General features: G+C 43.5%; 1 protein-coding gene across 1 annotated transcript; it reads left to right on the forward strand.

Annotated features, from left to right (window-relative positions):
• The first annotated feature begins 526 nt into the window (after positions 1-526).
• Positions 527-27,473, forward strand: PPT1 (palmitoyl-protein thioesterase 1). The gene is made up of 9 exons (XM_036257319.1): positions 527-659; positions 5,611-5,720; positions 5,948-6,075; positions 6,593-6,663; positions 10,031-10,133; positions 21,026-21,116; positions 22,402-22,500; positions 24,494-24,565; positions 26,491-27,473. Exons 1-9 carry the CDS (start codon positions 536-538, stop codon positions 26,611-26,613), a joined length of 921 nt encoding a protein of 306 aa, XP_036113212.1. The 5' UTR covers positions 527-535; the 3' UTR covers positions 26,614-27,473.
• Positions 27,474-27,591: the final 118 nt, after the last annotated feature.

Below are 27,591 nucleotides of genomic sequence, written 5' to 3' on the forward strand. Positions count from 1 at the left end.
CTCCCGCATTTCATCTCAGCCTGTTGGAATCCTACCTTTTTCTTCAAGATCCTTAATAAGTAGCACACACCCTGCCCGGATTGACCCTGGCTGGAAATTATCCCTCCCCTTCCATTTCTAATAGAGAGCCGGGTCCTCTCTTCCTTTCTTCTTCCTCAAAGTATTGTTCTTCCAAAGGCAGTACATGCAATGGTTAAAAGCAACGACTCTGGACCCTCTAACTCGCTACCTCTGTGACCTGGCCCAGATTCTCAGTGCCTCAGTGTCCCGACGGTAAAATGGGGACAAGTGTACACGGTTGTTACGAGGATAAATCAAAGCCAACAGATTCAAAGCACTCGGAATAGTGTTTGATGTGAAGCGGTGTATTAATGTGAGAATTCATTCTGACTCACCGTGGCAACCCGTCTACTAAAGCAAGACGCGGAGGCGGACGCCCAGCCCCGGGGGCAGCCCCGGCGGAGGCGCGAAGGGAGCGCGCGCCCGAGCCGCCCCGCCCCGCCCCACGCGAGGCAGGTCACGTGACTGAGCCAAGATGGCTGGGCCGGTGTCGCTGTGGCTCCTGGCTCTCGCTCTCCTGCCGGCGTCCTACGCTGCCCAGGGGCTAGGGCATCTCGACCCAACCGCGCCGCTGCCGCTGGTGATCTGGCATGGGATGGGTGAGTGAGTGAGAGGAGGATCAAAAGGGCTTGGCGACCCTTCCCTCTTTCAGTCTGGGTTCGCTTCTGCAAAGTGCGAGCGCGGTGGGCGAGGACCGTGGTCACACGGCAGCCGGCTGGCCCGACGTTAGGATTTGGGGGCCACTCTGCATTGGGAAGGGTGGGGGCGGGAAGGAGCTGTTCTTTTGTGAGCGTTCACAGAGGGCTGTGCACTTCGTTCGGGCTTTACCTGCTGAACTTGTTTAATCTTCACAGCACGGGCATCAGGATGCAGCATCGCACTTGCTCAGGAGAGCTGGGCTGTGCTGCAAGACCCAGGCATCCATCCTTTTATTCACTCACACACTGAGCAGACATTTGTTAGGCACCAAGTAACGTATAGTTATTGAGCACCTACTGATGCTGAGGATACAGTAGTGAACACTACAGACTAAATTCTTTGCTTTTTTGGAACTTACTTTCCTATGAGAGAGAGAGCCTATAAAGAAATAAGTAAAACATAGTATGTCAAATGGTGATAAGTGCGATAGGAAAAAAAAGAAAACAAGGAGGAAGATAGACACTGAAGATGGCGGCTTGCAGTTTTACAGAGCAAGATCAGAAAGGATTCACTGAGAAAGTGACATCTGAGCAAAGACCTGAAGTGGACAAGGGAGGTGCCTTGTGGCTATCTCATAAAAGGAACAGCAAATGCAAAGGCCCTGAGGCAGAAGTCTGGTTTGTTCAAGAAACTAATAGGTCAGTGTGTCAGGAACTGAGTGAGCAAGGAGAAGAAAATAGAGGTTTAGAGTCAGGGATGGGGGGAGGTGAGGATAAGAGGATGGAGGCGCTGCAGATGTTAGGCCCACTAAGGCTACTGCAGGGACTCTTTTTTTTTTATCCTCACCCGAGGACATTTTTCCATTTTTTGTTCAGATACAGCGGGAGGGAGAGAGAGGAAGAGAGAGAGAGAGAGAAACATCGATGTGAAGGGACACATCAAGTGGCTGCCACCCACACGACCAACCAGGGCTGGGGACAAACTGCAGCCAAGGTACGCGCTCTTAGCGGGAACCGAACCCAGATCCCTCTGTACCGCAGGTCGACGCTCCAACCGCTGAGCCAAACCGGCCAGGGCAGAGTGACATGATCTTAATTTGCATTTTAAAAGTACCACTCTTGTTTAAAATAGATTGTAGGAGGTTATGGACATTTGCAGGAAGACAAATTAGGAAGCTATTACAGTAATTTAAGCAAGTAGTAGCTTGGAACAGTATAGTAATATGGAGATGTGGTCAAAGTTTGGAATATTTTGAAGGTGGAACCAAAGGGATTTGCTAACGGATGAGATGTGGGATGAGAGAGAGAGAAAGGAATCTAAGATGACTCCATGGGTTTTGGCCTGAACAACTAGAAAGATGGGCCCTGGCCGGTTTGGCTCAGCGGTTAGAGCGTCGACCTGCGGTCCGGAGAGACCCGGGTTCGGTTCCCGCGAAGGGCACGTACTTCGGTTGCAGTTTGTCCCCGGCCCTGGTTGGTCGTGCGGGTAGCAGCCACTCAATGTGTCCCTTCACGTCGATGTTTCTCTCTCTCTCTCTCTTCCTCTCTCTCCCTCCCACTCTATCTGTACAAAAAATGGAAAAATATCCTCGGGTGAGGATAAGAAAAAAAAAAAGAAAGATGGAGCTGTCATTTTACTAAAGTGGGGAAGTCTGTAGGGAAGTCCTTCTGGGGTGGGGAGAAGATCAAGGGTCTGCTTTTGAATTCTTTTTTTTTTTTTTTTTTATCCTCACCCGAGGATATTTTTCCATTTTTTTTGTACAGATAGAGTGGGAGGGAGAGAGAGGAAGGGAGAGAGAGAAACATCGACGTGAAGGGACACATCGAGTGGCTGCCACCCGCACGACCATCCAGGGCCGGGGACAAACTGCAACCGAAGTACGTGCCCTTAGCGGGAACCGAACCCGGGTCTCTCCTCCGGAACGCAGGCCGAGGATCTAACCGCTGAGCCAAACTGGCCAGGGCTGCTTTTGAATTCTAAATTTGAGATGCTTGTTAGACATCCAGGAGATATTGTAGAGGCATTTGGAGTGTGGAGTCTAGGAGAGAGATACAGTCTTGAGATTTAAGTTGGAGAAGCCTTTAGCATATAGCTGGTACTTAAAGCTTTGAGATGGGTGAGATAACCTAGGGAGTTGGTGTACACAGAAGAAGGAAGAGGTCTGAGGATTGAGCCCTGAGGCACTCCCAACATATGGAGGTTGAGATAATGAGGAACTAGCAAAGAAGACAATGATGGAACAACAAGGGAGGTGGAGGCAAGTCAGGAGAGTGCAATGTCTTGGGGAACAGGTGACAATGCTGTAAGAGGAAGGGAGTAAACTCTATGGAATGTTGACAGGTCAAGTAAGGTAAGGGCTGAGAATTGGTTATTGGATTTGACAACATGACTATCACTAAAGACCTTGACAGAAGCAGTTTTGGAAGAATGGCAAGCATGAGAGCCTTATTGGAATGCGTTGAAAGAAAGTGTTCAGAGAGGAATTAGAGTCCGCTAATATAGACAGTTCTTTCGGGGCCTTGTGCCAGCTCCTGGGGCTGCTACAGTGGAGTTAAAGGAGAACACATGATGCTCCATGTCCTTCCAGAGCACAGTCAGTCCACAGGGAGGCAGGTGAGCAACCACCAAAGTACAGTTCAGTGTGGTGAATGTTACTGTGAGAGAAATCGAAGATGCTGTAGTCCTTAGCTTTTTTTTCTTTAAACTAATTTGTAAGCTTCCTCTTAGGTAGAAAACAGGATGATTAAGTTAAATGGAAAATAACCTCAGCCCACCTCTCCCATGCAGTGGCCTGTCACTTTGCTTCCCATTCTTAGTTCTGGTTCCTTAAAACGGGAAAAGAAACAGGATTGGGCCTTGGGTGAAACAAGGAAGATTCTAGAGCAGCAATTTTTCAACCTTTTTTATGTCATGGAACACATAAACTAATTGGTAAAATTCTGCAGCACACCAAAGAATATATTTTTTGCTAATCTGACAAAAAACAATTAGTATAATTTTGATTCATTCACACCAGACGACTGTTGTTGGGTTGGCTGTTGTCATTTTTTTATGTGACAATCTAAGGGACGAGAGGTCAGTGCCCCTGACTAAATTGTCAGGTATTACATGTTTTAAAAATCCTTGTGGCACACCAGTGTACCTGCCTCAGCAAAAACCAACTGTTGAAAATCGCTGCCCTAGAGTATAAGTTTCAAGGAAGCTCGCTCTCTCTCTAGTTTGTTACAAATTTAGGGTCAGCACTTGCATGGATCTGAGAGTGTCTCCTTATATTTTGTGTCCTAGGTGGTGCTTCACTTGTCTTATCCTAGTCCTGGCCTTAAACAGAAATTCAATTCCAAAGCGCTTTTGAGTCCATTAACCCAAAATGTTCTTGATAATGGAGGGGAATATGCACCTCTGCTTATTTTTCAGTTGTAAATTTGGTGTCCCAATTCTATTGTATGGGCTTTGGACGTTTATTACTTGATAAACATGAGCTAAGCAAAAAGTGTTGTTCTTTTTTTAATTGAGGTGAAGCTCATGAAGTGAAGCATACAATTAACTGTAATAAAGTAAATTCAGTGGCATTTAGTATATGGACAGTGTTGTGCAATCACCATTTTTCTTTAGTTTCAAAACTTTGTTATCACCCCCACAAAACACCTGTACACATTAAATAATCATTCTTTATTCCACCTCTCCCACAATCCCCTGAAAATGTCCAGTCTGGTCTCTGTCTGTATGGATTTGCCTATTCTGGACATATTATATAAAAGGAATCATACAATATGTGGCCTCTTGTATCTGGCTTATTTCATATATTATAATGTTTGCAGGTTCATCCACACTGTAGCATGTGTTGGTACTTCATTTTTGTGGCTGAATACTATTCTGTTTTGTGTGTGTGTGTGTGTGTGTGTGTGTGTGTGTGTGTCTGAAAATTTGTTTATCCATTCATACTTTGATTGACATCTGGGTCATTTCCACCTTTTAACTGTTACAAATAATGTTGCAGTAAACATTCATGTTCATCATGTATGGACATAATGTTTTCATTTATCTTGGGTCTATATCTAGAAGTGCAATGGTTGTGTTATATGATAACTGGAACTGTGTGTTTAGTGTTGTTGTTTTTTTATCCTCACCCGAGGACATTTTTGCATTCATCTTTGACAGAGCAGGTGGGAGAGAGGGAGGAAGAGAGAGAGAGAGAAACATCGATGTGAGAGAGACACATTGACTGGCTGCCACTCACACGACCCCCACCAGGGCCAGGGACAAACTGCAACCGAAGTACGTGCCCTTAGCGGAAAATGAACCTGGGTCTCTCTGGTCCATAGGCCAACGCTCTAACCGCTGAGCCAAACCGGCCAGAGCTGTATGTTTAATCTTTTGAGGAACTACCAGCCTGTTTTCACAATGGCCGCATCATGTATTTCCACTAACAAATGTACAAAGGTTCCTATTTCTCCATATCCTGCCAATACTTTTTTTTTTTTTAATTTGTTTTACTGATATTTTTAGAGAGAGAGGAAGGGAGAGAGGGATAGAAACATTGATATGAGAGAGAAACATTGATCGGCTGCCTCCTGCACACCCCCTACTGGGGATCAAGCCAGCAACCCGGGCATGTGCCCTGACTGGGAATCGAACCGGGACCTCTTAGTCCATGGGAATATGCTCAATCCACTTCGCCACACTGGCCGGGTCTTTTTTCTGTTTTTAATTAGGTTATGTTCTTGTCACTGAGATGTAAAAGTGTTTTGTATATTCTGGATATTAAACCTATATCAGATATATATTTTGCAAATATTTTCTCCCATGCTATGTGTTGTTTTTTCACGTACTTGATAAGCCCTTTGAAGCACAAATGTTTTCAAAAAATAATCTTATGACTCATGAGTTCCCATCATTGCCTTTGTTGTCTAGGAGACAGCTGTTGTAATCCCTTAAGCATGGGTGCTATAAAAAAAATGGTTGAGAAGAAAATACCTGGAATTTACGTCTTATCGCTAGAGATTGGGAAGACCCTGGTGGAGGTAAGGCTCTTCACAGCTTCGTTCCTTTGAAAGTTTGCTGACTAATTTCACAGAATCTACTATTAAAATGCTTCACCTTATATTTTTAGCAGCAAATCATGCAATGACATTTTAACTCCTGAGTGCCTTATGTGAGGATGCCAACCTCAACAAGTTCACCTCTTAGAGAAGATACCAGTGTTTGTTTTCAACCTCATCTTTTCACTTCTCTGTGGCTCCTCTTTTAGGATGTGGAGAACAGCTTCTTCTTGAATGTCAATTCCCAAGTAACAACAGTGTGTCAAATTCTTGCTAAGGATCCTAAATTGCAGCAAGGCTACAATGCTATGGGATTCTCCCAGGGAGGCCAATTTTTGTAAGTTCCTTTCTGTTATACCAATGACATGGAATTGATTTCTTTTCTCTCTTATTCAGGTAATTCTTTTTGGATCTTCACCTGTCTTGGAAGGGAAAATACTCTTTCTCTTTCAAACTATAAGAGAAAGTTTATTTAGAAAGTCACAGAGGTAGAGAAAATGGGCCCAGGAAACAAGTTACAGAGGCAAAAAAAAAAAAAAAGAGCCCTTGGAGTTTAGGAGAAAGAGAGAGGCAAGGAAAATGCACTTGGGGGAAGGAGGTGGGGAGAGGCGTGGGACTGCTTCCTAGACAGCTGCCTGGAAACTGTTCTCAAGTGTCCCCATGTAAGAAGTTTTATGTACCTTAATTTATATTCTATGAAAGAATAAAGACTTGTGTTTGGTCATAGCAGAAATCCTGAAACTGTGTGGCCTTGAGGAGCCACAGAGATCGAGTATCTTAATCTGGGAAACTGATTGTTCTTAATACATACCCATCTGACAGTCAGAGCTGATAATCCTTTCTTTTCCCCTCAGGAGGGCAGTGGCTCAGAGATGTCCTTCGCCTCCCATGATCAATCTGATCTCGGTAGGGGGACAACATCAAGGTAACTTTGGCCTCTCTGCCGTGTTTTTCCTATTTTAACCCACATGACCACTTGATTTTTAAAAAATTCTAGCAGCTCTATTTATACAAGAAGTTAGCCATCCTTGTAAAATTCTGTGTTTTTTTTTTTTTCTATTTATAACAAATTAGCGAACATTCTCAAAGAAATAGGAAGAAACTTAGGGTTTCCATAGGCCTGGAACACAGGTCAATCATTAGGTTGCCATCTCCTTCAATCCAGTTTAATTGATTTAATTGACATGATTTCCTAGATGTGAGATGGTTGCAGCCACAGAGCAGGTGTTAGTTGAAGAATTAGGAAAGCCTAACACCCTGTCCTGTTTTCTGACACTGGTGATGTCTGTTGAAGTTAGGCTTAGGCAAAGAATAATGTGTAAGTTGTTGTTTTTTTTGTCTGTAAAATTAATTAGTAGCAATTAAATCCCTAGAAAAGCAACAGGTTTTCTAGTAGGCAAAATTATAGGCTTTTGGGGAAGGGTGTGTCTTTAGAATAGAACTTTATCTCCGTTCTGATGGATATAGCTATTAGGTGGTAAAGTGTAGGGGTAGAAGGATTCTCCTTATAATCAGGAAACTGGGTTCACTGAGTTAACTATTATAGGTGGGCAAGTAATGTGGTGTTGTTAGTCTTTTTCACAGATGAGGGAAACTAAAATAAGTTCCTACTCTTCTTGTAGGAATTTTTAAACAGAGAATGAAGTGAAATAATAGGTAGGAAATACTTTCTAAAAGTGCAAGTATTATTGAAGTGGAAATTGGTAAAAACAGCTTTATCGCCCTGGCTGGTTTGGCTCAGTGGTTAGAGTGTCAGCCTGCAGACTAAAGAGTCCCTGGTTTGATTCCAGTCAACGGCATGTACTTCAGTTGCAGTTGCAGGAAGCAACCAATTGATGTGTCTCTCTTACATCGATGTTTCCCCACCCCGCTTCCACTCTATCTAAAGATAAATAGAAAAAATATCCTCAGGTGAGAATCAAATAAAAAAATAAATAAATAAAATTATTCTTTAAAAAAAACCAACAAAACAGCTTTATCACCCTGGCTGGTTTGGCTCAGCGTTTAGAGTGTCAGCCTGTGGACCCAAGAGTCATGGGTTCGATTCCCAGTCAAGGGCATGTACCTGGGTTGCAGGTTTGATCCCTGACCCTGATCGGGTTGTTCAGGAGGCAACCAATGTGTCTCTCTCAAACTGATGTTTCTCTCTTTTCCTCTCCCTCTCCCCCCTCTCCCCCCTCTCTCCCCTCTCCCCTTCTCCCTCTCTCCCACTCTATCTGAAAATCAATGGGGGAAAAATGGGTTAATACTTGCAAGACAGAATTGTGGTTGTATTGTTTCAAGATGTGGGCTCTGGAGCCAAAACTGCCTATGTTCATCTCCTGGCTGTATTCCTTATTATCTGACCTTGGATAAGGGATTTAATTTCTCTGTTTTAAAGTTTCATGTCTGTAATATGGGGCAAATAATGATTTCTACTTTACAAGGTGGTTATGAAGATTAAATGAATTATTGTCAATATGTGCTTAGAACTATGCCTGGTACCCCCCAAAATGTTGAGGAGGATAATGAGGATGAAAGTATAACTGGGCGAGTGGAAGGAAATGGGATTGGACACTACTTGAGTTAAGGTAGTCAGATATGACTTCTCTAAGGTAAGACCTGCGAAATGCAAATGGGTCCAGCCATTGAAGCAGCAAGAAAGGAAGTACAGGCACGCCTTGTTTTATTGCATTTTGCTTTGTTGCGCTTTGCAAATTCTGCATTTTCATCAGCATCCAGGGAAGACCCTCCACCAGCAAAAAGATTACAACTCACTGAAGTTTCTGATGATGATTAGCATTTTTTAGCAATAAAGTAATTTTGTTTAATCCTCATCTGAGGATATTTTTCTGTTTATCTTCAGATAAAGTGGGAGAGAGGGAGGGGGTGAGAAAAGGAGAGAGAGAGAAACATCGACGTGAAAGGGACACATCAACTGGTTGCCTTCTGCACGACCCTGACCAGGGCTGGGGATGAACCTCAACCAAGGTACACACCCCTGACTGGAATTGAACCCATGACTCATTGGTCCACAGGCCAACACTCTACCACTAAGCCAGACCAGCCAGGGCAGCAATAAATTATTATTATTATTATTATTATTATTATTATTTTAATCCTCACCCGAGGACAGTTTTGCATTTATCTTCAGATAGAGCGGGAAGGAGGGGGGGGTAGAGGAGAGAAACATTGACGTGAGAGAGACACATCAACTGGTTGCCATCCACATGACCCTACCTGGGTCTGGGGACATACTGCAACCAAGGTACGTGCCCTTAGCGGGAACCAAACCTGGAACTCTCTGGTCCATGGGCTGACGCTCTTACCGCTGAGCCAAACCAGCCAGGGCAATAAAAATAAATTATTTTCTAATTAGGATATGTACATTATGTTCTTAGACCCAAGGCTGTTGCACACTTAATAGACTATAATATAGGGTAAACATTTATTATTATTTTTTAATCCTCACCAGAGGATGTTTTTCCATTTGTCTTCAGATAGAGTGAAAGGGAGGGGGAGAGAGAGAGAGAGAGAAACATTGATGTGAGAGGGACACATCGTCGACTGGTTGCCTCCCACACAATCCTGACCAGGGCCGGGGACAAAACCGCAGCTGAGGTACATGCCCTTGGCATGAATTGAACCTGCGACTCATTGGTCTGCAGGCCGACGCTCTACCACTGAGCCAAACTGGCCAGAGCTAGGCATAACTTTTTTTTTCTTTCTTTTTTTTTTAATCCTCACCCGAGGACATTTTTTCCATTTTTTTGTTCAGGTAGAGTGGGAGGGAGAGAGAGGAAGAGAGAGAGAGAGAAACATCGATGTGAAAGGGACACATCGAGTGGCTGCCACCCGCACGACCAACCAGGGCCGGGGACAAACTGCAACCGAGGTAGCGGAAACCGAACCCGGGTCTCTCGGGACCGCAGGCCGATGCTCTAACCGCTGAGCCAAACCGGCCAGGGCTAGGCATAACTTTTATATGCACTGGGAAACCAAAAATTTTGAATGACTCATTGCAGTTCGCTTTATTGCAGGGTCTGAACTGAACCGGCAGTATTTCTGAGATATGCCTTTACAGCCTCCGGGGAGGAACAGGTGCAAAGGGCCTTAGGCACAAAAGAGTGTGGGAGTACCAGGAGGAAGCTGGTTATAGTATTAATCCTCAATATATTATTTTCTTGAAGAATACATGAATGAAATCAGGGTCAAGCTCTGCCTTTTTTGTTCATTTCTCACAGTGCCTTGTACATAGTAGCTATTCAGTGCATAATTATTAAAGGAATGGATATTTTCTTCTACTGCTCTAGGTGTTTTTGGACTCCCTCGGTGCCCAGGAGAAAGCTCTCACATCTGTGACTTGATCAGAAAAACACTGAATGCTGGGGCTTACAACAAAGCTATTCAAGAACGGTATGTATGGTTAGCTGAAAAGGACACAGAACTGTCACTGCATGGAAATATCATGCTAACTGTCATGCTAACAGTGATTCCAGCAATAGTTGCTGGTGATATTCAAATGAGATTGTTTTTCATAAATATCTCTACTATCTGCTCAATTTTATTGTAAACGTAAAACTGCTTTAATATTAATTTTATAAAGAAAAGGAGGGCATCCTTTGAGATTGCCTGCAAGAACCTGAAGAGTATTATCCTAAATGAAACAAGCCAATCAGAGAAAGACAAATATCACATGATCTCACTTATTTGTGGAATATAATGAATAAAACAAACTGATGAACAAAATAGTCTCAAAGACATGGAAGTAGGGTACAGACTGACAAACCTCAGAAGAGGGGGTTGGGGGAGAGAAGAGGTAAACTATAGAACTTAGATGCATGTATGCATAACCAATGGACATAGACAACAATGCTGGGGACGGGGCGGCGTGGAGGGGGAGCAGGAGGAGGGTGTCAATGGGGGGAAAAGGAGAAACATCTGTAACAGAAATAAATTAATAAGCCCTGGCCAGTTTGGCTCAGCGGTTAGAGCATCGGCCTGCAGTCCAGAGAGACCTGGGTTCGGTTTCCGCTAAGGGCGTGTACCTTGGTTGCGGTTTGTCCCCAGCCCTGGTTGGTCGTGCAGGTGGCAGCCACTCGATGTGTCCCTTTCACGTCGATGTTTCTCTCTCTATTTCTCTTTCTATCTGATCAAAATATGGAAAAATGTCCTCGGGTGAGGATAAAAAAAAAGGAGGGCATTTTTTAATATAGAAGAATGTAATTACAATAGAATAAATGTCCATCTTCAAAAACAAAACAAAAAGCCTTTAGAAAGTAGTAAGACCACCTGGCCAGTGTGGCTCAGTGGTTGAGCGCCAACCCATGCACTGAGAGGTCACCGGTTCAGTTCCTGGTCAGAGCACATACCCAGGTTGTGGGCCTGATCCCCATTCAGAGGCATGCGGGAGGCGGCCATTTGATATTCTCTCATTGATGTTTCTATCGCTCTTCTTTTCCCTTCCTCTATATCTAAAATCAATAAAGAAAAAAAAAAAAGAAAGTAGTAAGCCCAACTAATTACTATTAATATTGGAGGACAGATTCTTTATGTTGTCAGCAGTGAGTAGTTAGTCTCCTACATCAATGTCCTAACTACTCAAATGTGTTTGGGTATTCTCTCTCTCTCCCTCCCTCCCTGTCTCGGTGTGTGTGTGTGTTTGATATTTAAAAGCATACAGAATCACTTTTGGAATGTTCTTGTTCAGTTTCTAAACTAAAGTATACCAGAACCCCTGGGAAATTCATTATAAATGTATTTTAGAGCTCCATTCCTAGAAATTCAGATTCAGTAGGTCTAGAGTATACTAGGTGATAACTGAGATTTGGGATTAACTAGTATGGTTATTTTATCTATCCATTGGGTTTTCAAGTGTATCATTCTTGTGTAATAACAACTCCTCAATACAGCCTTGTGGTTGACTCCCAGAGAAACAACCAAAGCTAGCTTTCTTCCTTTTATTCCATTGGCTGTACTCATAGCCACAAAGCCATCTTGGGTGAACAGTGCCACCTGATGGTCAGTGAAGGAAACTAAGATACTTTATATTTCCATCCTGTTCCCTCTCAACTAGCTCAAACCACCTCTAAGCTTTATCCCCTGTTTGACTAGCCATAGCTTGGTTATTTATATCCTTTATATTCTTTGTTCTCATGGATATATATGGCCTCTTTACACTTTATTGTTCTTAATTTACTCCTCTGATTCTAGCTCAGATGTCTCAGAAAAACTCATCCTTTTCTTTCTGTTTCTTTTTGTGTGAACCGAACACAACCCTTGGCAGTCAGAATAATTAGTGACTATAAATGATCAGTGAGTAGGGGGTGTGTGTGGGGGGACAGAGATACTTAAATACTGATTAAAAGTGGTAGGTTGATGTGTTTATCTTTACTTCTTAAATTTTAATAAAGTGGTAGCAAAAGAATAAAAAGTGACAGACCCACAAGGACAAAGAGAACAGGGGAAGAGATAGAGATACTAAAGGATGTCAACATGTTTTTGGAAAATGGAGCAGATGAATGAGTATAATTGTTCTAACAGAGCAGAACAAGCTGATACCTTTATATCTATAGAGGGGTGCACTGAAAAGAAGGGAGGAGATTCACTTTTTACAGTTCCAGAAAGGCTTAGGAATTAGATGCATAAGATACTTTGGAAGATAGATAAGTACACAGGACTGAAAAACAGGACTTTTGTTGAAAATTTATAAGGAATGATCAGAGTCCCCAGTTCCCCTAAGTGCATATCGAAGTGATGTCTTCTCCCCCACCCTAGCAAGAGAAGCAAAATTTATTTTCAGGGGAGTGTAACTAGAGAAGTACCAGACTTTGAGGTAAGAAGCACAGGATAGTGGTAAGATGCCATACTGAAGACCCATCCCCGCCCATTCCCCTCTCCTCCCTCTCTGCAACCAGAATGAGAGTAGTCAGGCTTACTACCTGCTAAGCAGAAGGTTGATAGACCCGTCTCTGGAAAAACTGACTAGACCCAGAGAAAAGACCTACAGGTTGATGTTTGCATCCTCCAAGAAGTCAGGACTCCTCCTGACTACCATGTAGTGAAGCCAACAGTAAATAAGCTCTGTCTTGTGTGAAAAACTTCCAGTCAGCTTTGTAGTACCTCACTTAAATAAGAACAGTTAGCCAAGGATCCCCAGTCAGACATTAGAGAAAAGCCTCCAACATGAAAGGCAGACCAAAACTAACAAAATGTAAAAGGAACTTAGAAGAAACAGATGGCAATTATACAGCAAAAGAAAACAAACAAACAAACAAAAAGAAAAGCCTATAATTATCTTCAGAGATAAGAGATTGCATTCATAACACTAGAACAAAATGCAAATAAAACTAACAATCAGAATAAGAGAGAGCTCTTGGAAATTAAAAATAAGATAAAATTAAAAAAGTTAGTAGAGCCTGGCCAGTGTGACTCAGTGGATTGAATGTCATCCCATGGACTGAGAGGTCCCGATTTGATTCCCAGTCAGGACACATGCACAGGTTGCAGGCTCGAGCCCCAGTAGGGGGTGTGCAGGAGGCAGCCAATCGATGTTTCTCTCTCACATCGATGTTTCTATCTCTCCCTTCTTCTCTCTCTAAAAAATCAATAAAAACATTTTTTTTTCCCTCACCCGAGGACATTTTTTGTTGCATTTATCTTCAGATAGAATGGGAGGGAGAGAAGGAGAAAAAGAGAGAGAGAAACATCGATATGAGAGAGACACATCAAGTGGTTGCCACCCACACAACCCCAAGTGGGGCCGGGGACAAACAAAAATCAATAAAAACATTTAAAAATATTTAGAGGTATGGGAATATAAAGTTGAGGAATTCTCTTAGAAATTAGAACAATAACTCGAAGAGGTAGAAAAAAAGAACAGAAAAAATTAGAGAAGCTATTTAGGAAGTCTGATATCTGACTAATAGGAATTTCAAAAAGAGAACAGAGGAAAGGGTGGATTGGAATTATTAAGTAATACAAGAAAACTTCTAAGAACTACAGGATATGAGTTTGCAGATCAAAAGGATTCGCCAAGTAGCCAAGAAAGGAATGAAAAAAGGCCCACACAAAGGTGTATTCCTGTGAAATTTCAGAACTCAGGGATAAAGAATAGATCTCAGTGAGGTCACTTATAAGAATGAGTCCAGTGGCAGCAGAATCTCTGACAGCAACACTATGAGCCAGAAGGCAATGGTGCAGTACCTTTGTATTCTGAGGGAAAGTGATTTCAATCTAGAATTCTATACCTAACTGAAATAACAATCAAATGTGAAGGGAAAATAAAAACATCTTCAGACATGTAAAAAGAAAAAAATGACCTTCCATAGCTTCTTTCTAGGGGATTGTTGGAGAGACTTAGTTCTGCAATGTCTAGCTGTGTGGGCTTGAATGTCTGAGTCTCCTTCTCATCTCCAGTGTGAAATTAATAGTAGTGCTTTCCTACAGGATTTTGAAGGTTAAACAGATTGAGTGAAAAGCATGCAGTGCAGTACTCAATTCATATTAAGTAGGTAGGTTGGGCTGTGACCACTAGTGGTGCTGTGTTTAAAGTATTTAATTCAACTTTAGCATTCTGTTTATTTATAAGTATTGCAGTGATTTTGTTTTCTTTAATGTTTGGTTACAGTTGTAAAGTATTTCATTCATAATTTCATCAAATATTGAACTACTGCTGTTTACCAAATCCTCTTGTGAGTCTCATAGAAAAAAATAGAGAACAAGACAGTTAGGGTCCCTGTTCTCATGATGTAACATACTAGTGGGGCAAGGGGATCCCCAAGCAAACAGATGCACTAGATTACCTTGAATAGTGCAATGGCCATGATGGAAATAAGTAGGATGCAGTAATGGTGAGCAACGGAGAGGGTACTCACTTTGGACAGAATGGTTGAAGAAAAGGTGTTTAAGCTGGGATCTGAAGAATGAGAAGGAAGAGGCTTAGAAGGAGCTAAGGAAAGGGATCAGGCAGAGGGAATAGCAGGAATAAAAGCATCAACCCTGAGGCAGGTTTGGCTTGTTCTAGGCCAGGGTGACTAGAGTTTATTGGTAGATGCTTTTGGACAGAGAAGCAAGAACTGCATCATGCAAAGTCTTATAGGCCACATAAGGAGTTTATATTTTCTTCTAAACATCATGAGAAGTAACTGGGAGGTTTTAAGCAAGGGAATAGGAAGGTAAGTGTGATGAAGAGAAGTGGAATGACTTGAGGTGTGTTTCATAACATTGTAGATGAATTAGACTGAGCCAGGTTACCCGCTCACCATTTAGAACATAGTTTCCTTGGGAAAATGCATGCAGATTTACTTTCATGATACTTTTCTAATTTTATAGAGTTGTTTGCTTTTTACTCTTAAATTTTCTTTGTAAAATCTCATTTTAACACATGGCCAGTATGAGGTTTAAAGAACCAAGTAGTCCAAGTAGAGTGGTGGGAAGGGGGTTGATGAGAGCTTAATGTGACAAAAGGAAAGTTTTCTCTTTGCAATATTATCCTAGTTTGGCCTTTGTATTATGGAGGATCCTGGTCACAAGAAAGAAACCAAATCAAGCCAATGTAAATTTTATTTATTTATTTATTTATTTATTTATTTATTTATTTTTGGTACATGCCCCTAGCGGGAACCGAACCCAGAACTCTCTGGTCCACAGGCCGACGCGCCAACCGCTGAGCCAAACCAACCAGGGCGCCAATGTAAATTTTAAAAGAAATTTACATTTTGGTACCCATAGCCTCAGAGAGAGCCATTTTCCTGGCCATTGTGGCTCAGTTGGTTGGACGGTGTTCCGTGCATCAGGAGGTCACAGGTTCAATTCTAGGTCAGGACACATGCCCAGGTTATGGTCTCCATCCCTGGTAGGGGGAGTGCAGGAGACAACCTCTTGATGTTGCACTCTCACATTGATGCTTCTCTCTCCCATCCCTTCTCTCTAAAAATCAATAAACTATTCTTAAAAGGGGCAGAGGTGGGGTAGGCCTGGCCAGTTGTTCAGCATTCAGCAGTTACAGCATTGGCCTGCAGACCGAAGGGTCATGGGTCACGACCCGGGTTGCAGGTTCAATCCCTGGTTCCAGTTGGGTTCGTGCAGGAGGCATCTAATCGATATGTCTCCCTCATATCGATTAGATGCCTCCTGCACATCGATGTTTCTCTCTCTCTCTCTTTCTTTCTCCCTCCCTTCCACTCACTCTATCTAAAAAAAAATCAATGAAAAATATATCCTCAGGTGAGGATTAACAGAAAAGGGGGAGCCATCAAGAGCTAAGGCAATCTCTCTCCAGCTGTTGTCCCTGCTGCTCCATCTGTGTTACTGCTGCTTTTTCTCTCCATGCAGACCAGCCTCTGCTGCTGTGGTGAAAGGCGGCCTGGCACAGCTTGTTAAGGAGATTATCTCAGTCTGAGGCTGGAATCTGCTCCAATTCAAATTCTTCGGGAAGGGACTATGTCCCAGCTCAGGTCAGGTTCCCACTTACTCTCAGTAGCTGTGGCCAGAGAAGTGGGACCACATAGTACTAACCATACCTGCCTTGTAACTGGTAGGTGGGGGCAGGAAGGGTGCAGTTCCCACACAAGGGAAACCGGTTTTGGTTTAGGCAGAGACCCCAGAAGATGTCTTCTACACTGTTCAGATAATTTAACTATAGCAAAGCAAATTTGATATCTTTTTTTTTTTTTTTTTTTATCCTCACCCGAGGATATTTTTCCATTTTTTGTACAGATAGAGTAGGAGGGAGAGAGAAGAAGGGAGAGAGAGAGAGAAACATCGACGTGAAGGGACACATTGAGTGGCTGCGACCCACACAACCCAACCAGGGCTGGGGACAAACTGCAACCAAGATACGCGCCCTTAGCGGGAACCGAACCCGGGTCTCTCCGGACCGCAGGCCGATGCTCTAACCGCTGAGCCAAACTGGCCAGGGCGCAAATTTGATATCTTAATACCCTGAATAAACAGTGAGGAAAGTGCTTTTTAAAATTTCTTTATCCTCACCTGAGAATATGTTTATTGATTAAATTTTTTTTCCTTTATTGATTTAAGAGAGGAAGTGAGAGGGAGAGAGAGACAGAAACATCAATGAGAGAGAACATCGATTGGCTGCCTCCTTCACGCCCCCGACTGGGGATCGAGCCCACAACCTGGGCATGTGTCTTCACCAGGAATTGAACTGGCGACCTCTTGGTGCGTGGATTGACACTCAACCTCTGAGCCACCTGGCCAGACTGTTTATTGATTTAGAGAGTGAGGAAGAGAGAGAGACAGAGAGACAGAAAGAGAGAGATCGGTTGCCTCTTGTACTTGTCCCAACTGGGAATTGAACCCGCAACCTTTTGGTATATGGTACAACGCTCCAACCAACTGAGCCAGGGTAGAGCGGAAGTGTTTTCAAGCACCAGCTCTGGCCAGACACGGTAGGGACAATGAGTAATGGGGAGTGTAACAGCTCTCTCTTACCTTGTGACTGAAATCTGCCCTCTATTTTCCCTCTGAGATACTGTCAGCTCTTCCTGATTTCTCCTTCCTCATTTTCCCCTGCCACCCCCCACAGTGTCTCCTTGGCCTTGGCCTTTCATCTTCTACTGTGCCAGCTCTGCTCTCCCATTGGTCCTCTCTCTGGTCCTGGCTCCCAGCTGCCTGCCCTTCTTTGCAGGGCCTGCGCCCACCCCCATGGCTATCGGAGTGCTTTCCCTCAGTCATCCCACTTTGCCCACACACACCTTTGCCCTCAACTTGCCACACCCTTTCCTGGAAATACTGAGGCAACCACTCAGGCTCCCTCAGATACTTTCAATCGTTCATAAAAGTGTAGAGAGTAATGCAACAAACTACTGTGTACCTACAATTAATATTTTGTCATATTTGCCTCAGATGTTTTTAAGAACAGAAACATTTCAGATAAAATTGAATTTTTCTGTATGTCTGTCCCAGGTCTCATTCTCTGCCCTTCCTCCACAGTGACCACCACTGTCAAGAAATCAGAATATAGCCCTGGCCAGTTTTGCTCAGCGGTTAGAGCATCAGCCCGCGGACCAGAGAGTCCCGGGTTCAGTTCCCGCTAAGGGCACGTACCTCGGTTGCAGTTTGTCCCCGGCCCAGTTGGGGTCGTGTGGATGGCAACCAGTCGATGTGTCTCTCTCACATCAATGTTTCTCTCTCTCTCTTTCTTCCTCTCTCTCTCCTGCTCTATCTGAAGATAAATGCAAAAATGTCCTCAGGTGAGGATAAAAAAATAATAATAAAAGAAATCAGAATATAGCCTTTCTGTCTATTAAAAAAAAGTTTGTATTATGTATGTACATATCCATAATCAATCAATATATAATATAATGTGGTATATTTAAAATTTTATGTAATGGCTATCTTATTGTGCATTTAATTCTACAAATTATTTTTTCACTCACTATTATGTTTCTGAGATCTAAACACGTTATTACATATACATGAAGCTGATTCATCTTAATTGCTGCATGGCATTTTATTACATGACTTCACAGTTTGTTGATTCCATATTGCAAACATTTCATCATTTCCAGTTTCTCATTATAACAAACAACTTTCAGAGAACATCCTTGTGTTGAAAAGCCCAGTCTTCCCCTCCTGTGTCCTGTTCACTACTAACACTTTGACCTTGGGCAAACTACTCAGTCACTCCGAGTATGGTTGACTCCTTTATAAACATGAGTATAATAATAGTACTTACCATATGGAATTCTTGTAAGGATTAAATAGGTTAATATATATAAAATGTTTAGAATAGGGCTGGTATATGGTAAGTGCTGTGTTACTCTTATAATCTCTAAGCCACAGTGGCTAGAGCCTCAGAGGGTAGAAGTTTATCTCACCCAGGGTGGCCTGTGTTTGGGGATTTCTGGCTTGGGAGCTGACCTTTCCTGCCTCTTCATGTGCTGCACTGGAAAGAATTTAGATTCAGACATGTTTAGGCTCATATCTTATCTTTTCTACAGCTGACTGTGTAGCTTTGGGAGAGTTACTTAAGGTCTCTTAATCTGGCCCTTCGGCGGTAAAAAAGGAGAGAGTAATATAAACCCATGTTTCTTCTCTGTCCACCTCCTAAAGAGCCTCCCCATCTTCTGACCTCTTCAGTTTCTGCTCATCCTCATGTTCTTCCCCCTTGGCTGTCCCATGTGCACCAGGCTTCTTACAAAACCAAATGTCTTTCATTTCTTCCTGCCCCCGCCCCCCCCCCATTTAAAAAATGTTTGTGTTGATTTTTATAGAGAGAGGAAGGGAAGGAGAGACAGAAACATCGATGAGAGAGAAACATCCATTGGCTGCCTCCTACACACCCCTTACCAGGGATTGAGCCTACAACCTGGGCATGTGCCCTGACTGGGAAATTGAACCAGTGACCTCTTGGTGCATGGGTCGATGCTCAACCACTGAGCCACACCAGCTGGACATGTCGCCCCTTTTTAAGCTATTTTCTTTTCACACAAAAAGTTGACCTATGATTACTGCCTTCATTCTTTCTTTTCTTTTTTTTTTATAATATGTTTTATTGGTTTTTTTTTTTTAGAGAGGAAGAGAGAGAGCGATAGAAACATTAATATGAAAGAGAAATGTCGATTGGTTGCCTCCTGCACGCCCCCTACTGGGAATTGAGCCTGTAACTCAGGCATGTGCCCTGACCAGGAATCGAACTAGGACCTCTCTCAGTCCATGGGAGGATGTTCAGTCCACTAAGCCTCACCAGCCAGACCTTCATTCTTTCTTTCTTCCTTAGCCATTAGGCCTCCCCACTGCCCTTCTGAGTCACCAGAACCCAGCCTGGCAAGATCCAAAGACCTATGTATTCTTTCACTTACATTTTCTGAAAAAGCTTGATCAGCCACCTATGTGAAAAGTGTGTGTGCTCAGTGCTCATCATTTCTCAGCATTTGACACTTGACCACCCACTTCAGCTTTTTCTTCCCTTGTTCTTCTAACTATTCTGTCACATCTCTGAATCCTACCCCTCCTTCACTGTCAGGCCTACTTTGCTCATAGCTTGTCTGACATCCCTACATCACTCGGCAAACCCTTCCTGCAGAGCATCTGCCAGATGGTCACTACTAAGGAGCTGATAGGGTTGTAGAGGAGAGACAGGTCCGATACTGTCACACGGTAAGTGGTAACAATACTAAAACAAAATGATGAGACCACTACTAATACCAGTATTTTATAAATGTTCAGAGTTCATCATAGTTTTAACACTGGAGAAACTAAACATTTAAAAGCTTTTAAATACATTTGTAAACAGATTATATATGTCACTCTAGCTGCTGACAATTCGACTGCTGCCTCCTTTAACCGCAGTCCTGTCTGCTGGGCATGAGGAGCTGCCATCATCTTTGCTATAGCTGGTTCCAGTGGACCTTAGTGCCACCCTGCTGCGCTGAGTGGCGCTTTCAGGACCTCGGCCTCTGGGCAGCTCTTCCACTCTGGCTTGAGGCGGGCTCCTTTTGTAGAAATTTTTATTTCTTTTCCTGCCAAACTGGGATAGAGTCCCACTCATGTTCTAATTCCAGCCTTTCCCCAGAGGACTTCTCCTATTAGGTCCATGCTTAGCCTTTTTTCCCAGCTGGAATGCACTTTGTAGATGCAGGAACTAAGTGGGAAATGGCTGCTGGGAGGACTTAGGGTGGAGGTGTCAGTTTTGGTGGGGAAGGAAGGGGAAATGGAACGAGACTGTAGAGAAAGTTGAAAAGTATGAAGAGAACTGCTGACCTGTGTCTGAAATAATAGTATTGTAACCACCAAATAACTGCCTTTGTCCTTAAAAATTGCATGACATACCAGAATCCTGAAAACTAGTATCATTACTCAGTATGATAAATGCTTTGTGATTAAAAGGTTAGAGCTCTATTCCAATCTGAAGATGGCAAGATAGATGAAGAGGAAATAGACGGGTGAAGGAGGCAGAAGTGGTGGGATTTGAGCTAAGTCTTGCAAGATGAGTAGAAAGCAAAGGAGGGTGAAGCAATTGGGGTTGTGGGAGGGAGCAGTATGTGCCATCATGTCCTAGAAGCATGATTAAATGTGATAAAGCTCAATGGCACAGGGGAACTTTACTGGAATCCTTTTCCTAAGCTTTAGGACTTTCTTTACTATGTTAAATAGCACATCCTTGCCTCGGGTGTCTAGGTGATGAACTGTATGGTAGGTGGACATCTTGTCTTCCTATTAGAGGGCAAGGCCTAGGACTTGAGGGCTTTTCTCTTCTGTCCCTTTGAAGTCTCTTGGTGACCTATGCACAGGAGCATGCTGAAATGCAGCTTGGTCACCTTGATTCCTTTTTCTTCCTGCAGCCTGGTGCAAGCAGAATACTGGCACGACCCCATAAAGGAGGACATGTACCGCAACCACAGCATCTTCTTGGCGGATATTAATCAGGAGAGAGTAAGCATCCAAGCCAGGCTACTGTAGTTGTGCATTCATTTTTCTATTTGGGGCATTTATAAAAAGACTGTGACTGTTTACCCAAAATATCCCAGGCAGAACCCAGGGAACAGAAGTTCTGTTTTTTGATGGGGAGCCAGTGCTTCAGAGATTCAGTTCCTTTTAGGGAGGCTGAAATGCATTTGGCTCTCTTCCCTTAGGTTTTTCCCCTTTCCTCGTGTTGAAGCACGTCAGCTCAGCAGGTTGCTGGCTGGGTTATGTGGAACATCACAACTGCTGTCTTACTGAGGGAAGTCTTCCTGGTGGGTCCCTTTTGGGTCAGATTTGCTCAGAAAAAAGATTTACTTAGAAGAAAGACTGCAAAGGGGACTGTGTGTCAAAAACAAGCATGGTTTGGGAGATGCTGGTAAACTAGATGGCTCAGTTTATTTTATTTTTTTTATCCTCACCTGAGGACATTTTTGCACTTATCTTCAGATAGAGCAGGAGGGAGAGAGCAAGGAAGAGAGAGAAACATTGATGTGAGAGAGACACATCAACTGGCTGCCACCCACACGACTCCCACCAGGGCCTGGGACCAACCGCAGCCGAGATATGTGCCCTTAGCGGGAACCGAATCTGGGACTCTTTGGTCCATGGGCCAACGCTCTAACTGCTGAGCCAAACTGGCCAGGACTAGATGGCTCAATTTATATTGTGTTTATCTGGAGGGTTTTTTTTTAACACTTTTTTTGAAAGGGGGGATAAAAACAATAGTATAGCAAAACCACTCAGAATTTATAGCTTTTTATTTTACCTTGGCTTTTTCTGGCTTGCTCTCTTTTTTAAAACAGTTTTTTTTTTTTTTTTAATTTTTTTAGAGAGAGAGGAAGGGTTAGGAGGAGAGAGAGAAGCATCAATGGGCTGCCTCCTCCATGTCCCCCACTGGGGATCCAGCCCACAGCCCAGGCACGTGCCCTGCTTGGGAATTGAACTGGGACCTCTCAGTCCATGGGATGACCCTCAATCCACTGAGCCACACTGGCCAGACTCTGGCTTGCTGTCTTTAACCTATATGATAAATGCCTGTGGATTGCAGTGACAGATTAATGGTGGCTCCATGGTTGGTGGGGGCATGCCAGTGAGATAGGATGTTAAGAAAAGGCTGTACAAGGTATATTCTGGGAGGAAGCTGAAATGGCAGCCTGGTCCTGGGTCAGGGAGACCAGAGCACTAAAAGGCTTTAATCCCCCTGCTGGAACCTGATGGTGATGTCTCTGAGATACTGCTGGCCTTTCCCCCACAGGGTGTCAATGAGTCCTACAAGAAAAACCTGATGGCTCTGAAGAAGTTTGTGATGGTGAAATTCCTCAATGATTCCATTGTGGACCCTGTGGATTCTGAGGTGAGACACTGCTTGGGCCACAACGTGCCAGGAGACCATAGGAGTAAATGACATTTAGGCAAAAACTTTAGTCCCTTCCACCAACCTTTGTGTAGAGCACGGGTTCTTCACCCGTGGTCTATACCTGGGACACTGAGAGTTGTATGCAAAATGATAAAGTTGAACCTCTAAGGCAGTGTCTATAATTTTTACTAGATTTTCAAAAGAGACCTATGACCCAACAAAAAGTTCAGAGCCACCAGCTCAAAAAGTCTATAAATCCCTAAGGTTGACATTGAAGGTCTGCCTTGACCTGGCTTCAATCTGTTTCTTCAACCTAATCTCCCTTCACTATCCACTTCATGTTCTCTGATCAAACCACATTATACTACTTGAAATGCCCCAAAGTTGGCATATGCTTTTTCTCTTGCATCCGTTTGTTCAAGCTTTTCAGTCTCTTAGAATGCCCTTCCCTGGGCTTCTCCGCCCGACAAGCTCCTATTCACCTTTCAAGGCCAAATTCAAATCACTTCATTCAGGACGCCATCCCATTTGAAGTAGAACTTGCTCCCTTTTCTAGAATCGATCAGCCTGTATTATAGCACTCGTCACATCACCAGGGACTTGCAAACCACAACCTACAAGCCAAATCCAGCCTGCCACCTGCTTTCATATGGCCCATAAACTTAGACTGATTTCTACTTAAAAAAAATTTTTTTTATCCTCACCTGAGGACACTTTTCCATTTTTTGTTCAGATGAGTGGGAGGGAGAGAGAGAAACATCGACGTGAAAGGGACACATCGAGTGGCTGCTTCCCGCACAACCCAACCAGAGCCAAGGACAAACTGCAACCAAGGTACATGCCGTTAGTGGGAACCGAACCCGGGTCTCTCTGGACTGCAGGCCGATGGTCTAACCGCTGAGCCAAACTGGCCAGGGCTCGACATTTTTTTAATGGTTTTTTTTTTTTATTGACTTTTTAGAGAGAGAGGAAGGGAGAGAGAGAAAGAGAAGCATCGATTGAGAGAGAAATATTGATCATCTACTTTCTGCATGCCCCCTACTGGGGATCGAGCCTGCAACCTGGGCATATGCCCTGACTAGACATCGAACTGGGATCTCTCAGTCCATGGGACGACACTCAATCCACTGAGTCACACAGGCCGGGCCAGGTTTCTACATTTCTAAATGGTAGAAAAAACATTCGATGACATGAAAATTATATGAAATTCAGATTTCAGTGTTTGTAAATAAAGTTCCATTTGAACACAGCCATACACAAGTTTTTAAATAGTGTCTGTGGCTGCTTCTGCATTACAATGGCAGCATTGAGTAGTTGCAACCATGTGGCTCTTTTTTTTTTTTTTTTTTTTTTTTAATCCTCACCTGAGGACATTTTTCCATTTTTTGTTCAGGTAGAGTGGGAGGGAGAGAGAGGAACAGAGAGAGAGAGAAACATCGATGTGAAAGGAATACATCGAGTGGCTGCTACCCGCACGACCGACCAGGGCCGGGGACAAACTGCAACCGAGGTACGTGCCCTTAGTGGGAACCGAACCCGGGTCTCTCTGGACCGCAGGCCGACGCTCTAACCGCTGAGCCAAACCGGCCAGGGCAACCATGTGGCTCTTAAAGCCAAAAATATTTTGTATTTGGCCTTTATGGAAACTCTTGCTAAACAGTTGTTTCTCTGCCTCATGAGACTAGTTTTTGAAAAACAGACTCCATATATATTCATCTTTGAGTGTCTATAGAGTTCAGCACAAGGATTTTCACAGGGTAGCTGCTCAATAATTATAGGAAGCAGAAATTGGAAAGCTCTTTGGAAAGATTAACTCATCTCTCTAGATCTATCCTTAAAAAAGAGATGACTCAAGACATATTCTATTTTTCCTCCTTACTACACCTTCATGACGGCCACTTTATTAGTAGTCTTAGCTACCAGCCAGACTTAAAATTAGTTTGGCATGTCATGTGTCTTGATCTGCATATTTCTTTCTCTTTTCCTGCAGTGGTTTGGATTTTACAGAAGTGGCCAAGACAAGGAAACCATTCCCTTACAGCAGACCACTCTGTACACACAGGTAACTGGGTGAGGAGAGGTGCTGTCCTTTTCAGCTCCCAGCTCCTGAAACTGCTGATTCTTGGGTGATAGACTGTCCTGTACAGCCCAGAGCAGTAAATGCCCATGTCTGGATGAGGCTGGTTAGGCTTCTGACTGTTGCCCTAGTCTGTTAGTTGCTGGTTTACAGAAATCTACATTCTGAAGGTCGAAGAACCTGTACCTCATGGTTTGCAAGCATGTCCAAGGGACAACATCATTTCTGACTCCTTCCTTCTGATAAAAAGGTCTAGAACTGGCTTCCTTTGCTGAGGTGCAGACTGGACCAAATCCAAAACACCCCCCGCTAGGCATAATGAAAACAGAAGAGACAGGTGTTACTTTATTATTATTTTTTAATCCTCACCCGAGGCTTCAGATAGAGTGAGAGGGAGGGAGGAAGAGAGAGAAACATTGATGTGAGAAAAACACATCGATTGGTTGCCTCCCTGGGGAGGAACCGCAACCGAGGTACATGCCCTTGGCTGGAATAGAACCTGGGACTCTTTGATCCGCGGGCCAACGCTATAACTGCTGAGCCAACCTGGCCAGGGCAAGACAGGTGTTACTTTAAAACATTAATAGATGTGGAAGTTGTTTTTAAATTAGGCACTGATGCCTGGCCGGTGTGGCTCAGTGGTTGAATGTCAACCCATACACCAAGAGGTCACTTGATCGATTCCCAGTCAGGACACGTGCCTGGGTTGTGGGGCCAATCTGCAGTAGGGGGCATGCAGGAGGCGGCCAATCGATGTTCTCGATCATTGGTATTTCTCTCTCTCCATCTCTCTTCCTAATATCAATAAAGAAAAAAAATTTAAATAAATTAGGCACTGACAAGGGGAGCTCCTCCTGCAGGAGTGAATGGGACTAGAGTTGTGAACTTTTTTTTAGCAGTAATAATTTCTCAAGGAGTGGTTGTATTTCACCACCTCCAGCTCCTCTCTCTCAAGATTTTATATTGGAGTCAGATGCCCCCCAAAATGCACAAGTGGTATGTCTGAACCAATTGCCTTCTACTAGAATTTCTTCAAATTTCAGAAGCCTATTATCTCCTCTCGTGACTTTTCTCCTGCATTTGGTGCCCCTCTTGGGTGAGGTAAAAGGGAAACTAGGGTCTGTTAAGTTTTGGAAATTACAACTAAGGACCTCCTTATTGTGAAAATCAAACTGATGGTAGCCACAGAAGCATCATTCCGGCATGGTCATTAACTGCTCACCTTCCCACCATGTTTGTTCTACAACACATAGGTTATGAGTAATGACATTTTCAACTGCAAGATATGAGAAGTGTCCCAGGTTTGTTATGTAAGGGCTGGATATTTTAAGTTATTGAGCTAATGTTCTCCTGTCTTTGGGTCAGTTCCACTTAACTGACATTTTTTTATCCTCTCCCGAGAACATTTTTCCATTTTTTGTTCAGGTAGAGTGGGAGGGAGGGAGGGAGGGCGGGAGGGAGGGAGGGAGGGAGGGAGAGAGAAACATTGACATGAAAAAGACACATTGAGTAGCTGCCACCCGCACGACCAACCAGGGCCGGGGACAAACTGCAATCGAGGTACACGCCCTTAGCGGGAACCGAACCTGGGTCTCTTGGGACTGCAGGCCGATGCTCTAACCACTGGGCCAAACTGGCCAGGGCTTAACTGACATTTTGAGGCAGTCTTGTCCTCTAGAAGCTTTGAGAAACTTCAGAAAGCATGATATAAACCCATAGAATAATCTCAACTGCATACATTTTTAATGCTTAGGGGGAAAAATAGAAGATATCCTTTTTGGCATTTTTGACAATACACCTGAATTTTAATACTTATGAGAAAATACATTTTGAGACTGTCTCAGGTTCTATTTCTTTACTTTTATTCCAAATCTTTTCATTGTCTTCTAATTATGGCCTTCTCTTTGCAGGACCGCCTGGGGCTAAAAGAAATGGACAATGCAGGACAACTAGTATTTCTGGCTGTAGAAGGGGATCATCTGCAACTGTCTGAAGAATGGTTTTATGCCCACATCATACCCTTCCTTGTGTGAAACCTTTGCAGTTTGCACCAGAGCTCAGGGAGCCCCCCAGCACTTCCAGTGAAGACTGTTCCCTTTGATGCCCCATCCAAAGCACAGATCTAGCTTGAAACTAACCCTTCTCTCTGGTCATCATCTAACATGCCTACTTGGAAAGATCTAAGATCCAAATCTTATCCTTTGCCTCATCCTATCAGCATATGGTGTTGAATGCAAGTTTAATTAGTTAATAACAATGGAGATTATTTTACAACCATTTGATGTAGTCAAGCTGTCTCAGGAAACAGTCTGCTGTAAGTCAGTGCCAGAACTGTGCTCAGGCCCACAAGAGATGAACTAAAGCAGTGAGATTCTAAAGACAGACATCTTTCTCACTCAAATCTAGCCACATTTCAAGCCAAGAGAAGGCCAACACCTAGGCCTGAGGTAGTGACATAAATGCCTTTCTCAGTTTTGCTGGTGGGGATGTAACCAGTGCTTAGAAGAATACTGCTGGGAATGTTGCTGTATGTTCTGAGGCTGCCCTCCTCCCTTTGAGTATGTTGTCTTCTGTGGCATCTTAGCAATTAGACAGTTCCACTAGCCTACCATCTTGCTTCAGTAGCACTCTTTTTGTCTCCTCAGATAGTGATAAATTAGTTGCTGACACAAGAGGGGGGAAGTAACACACAACTAGATTGCTTAAGGGAGGAAGTGTATGTATTGCTTAACTGAGATAGGGGTGGTGATGAAGAAAAATGTAAAAATGCAAATGAAAACTGAGGCAACGGCTGGTTCTTTCCATTCCATCCTTGGTTAACCTGTCCATTCCTTTTTTTGATAGAGTGGAAGGGAAGGAGGTGGGGGGGGGGGGCATCGATTGGTTGCCTCCCACATGACCCTGACCAAGGTCAGGATCAAACCTACAACCCAGGCTCATGCCCTTGACTAGAAATTGAACCCAAGACCCTTTGTTCTGCAGACTGATGCTCCAAGTACTGAGCCAAACTG

Source organism: Molossus molossus, unplaced genomic scaffold (genome assembly GCF_014108415.1).
Source record: "Molossus molossus isolate mMolMol1 unplaced genomic scaffold, mMolMol1.p scaffold_m16_p_12, whole genome shotgun sequence".
In the NCBI taxonomy this organism is placed as follows: domain Eukaryota; kingdom Metazoa; phylum Chordata; class Mammalia; order Chiroptera; family Molossidae; genus Molossus; species Molossus molossus.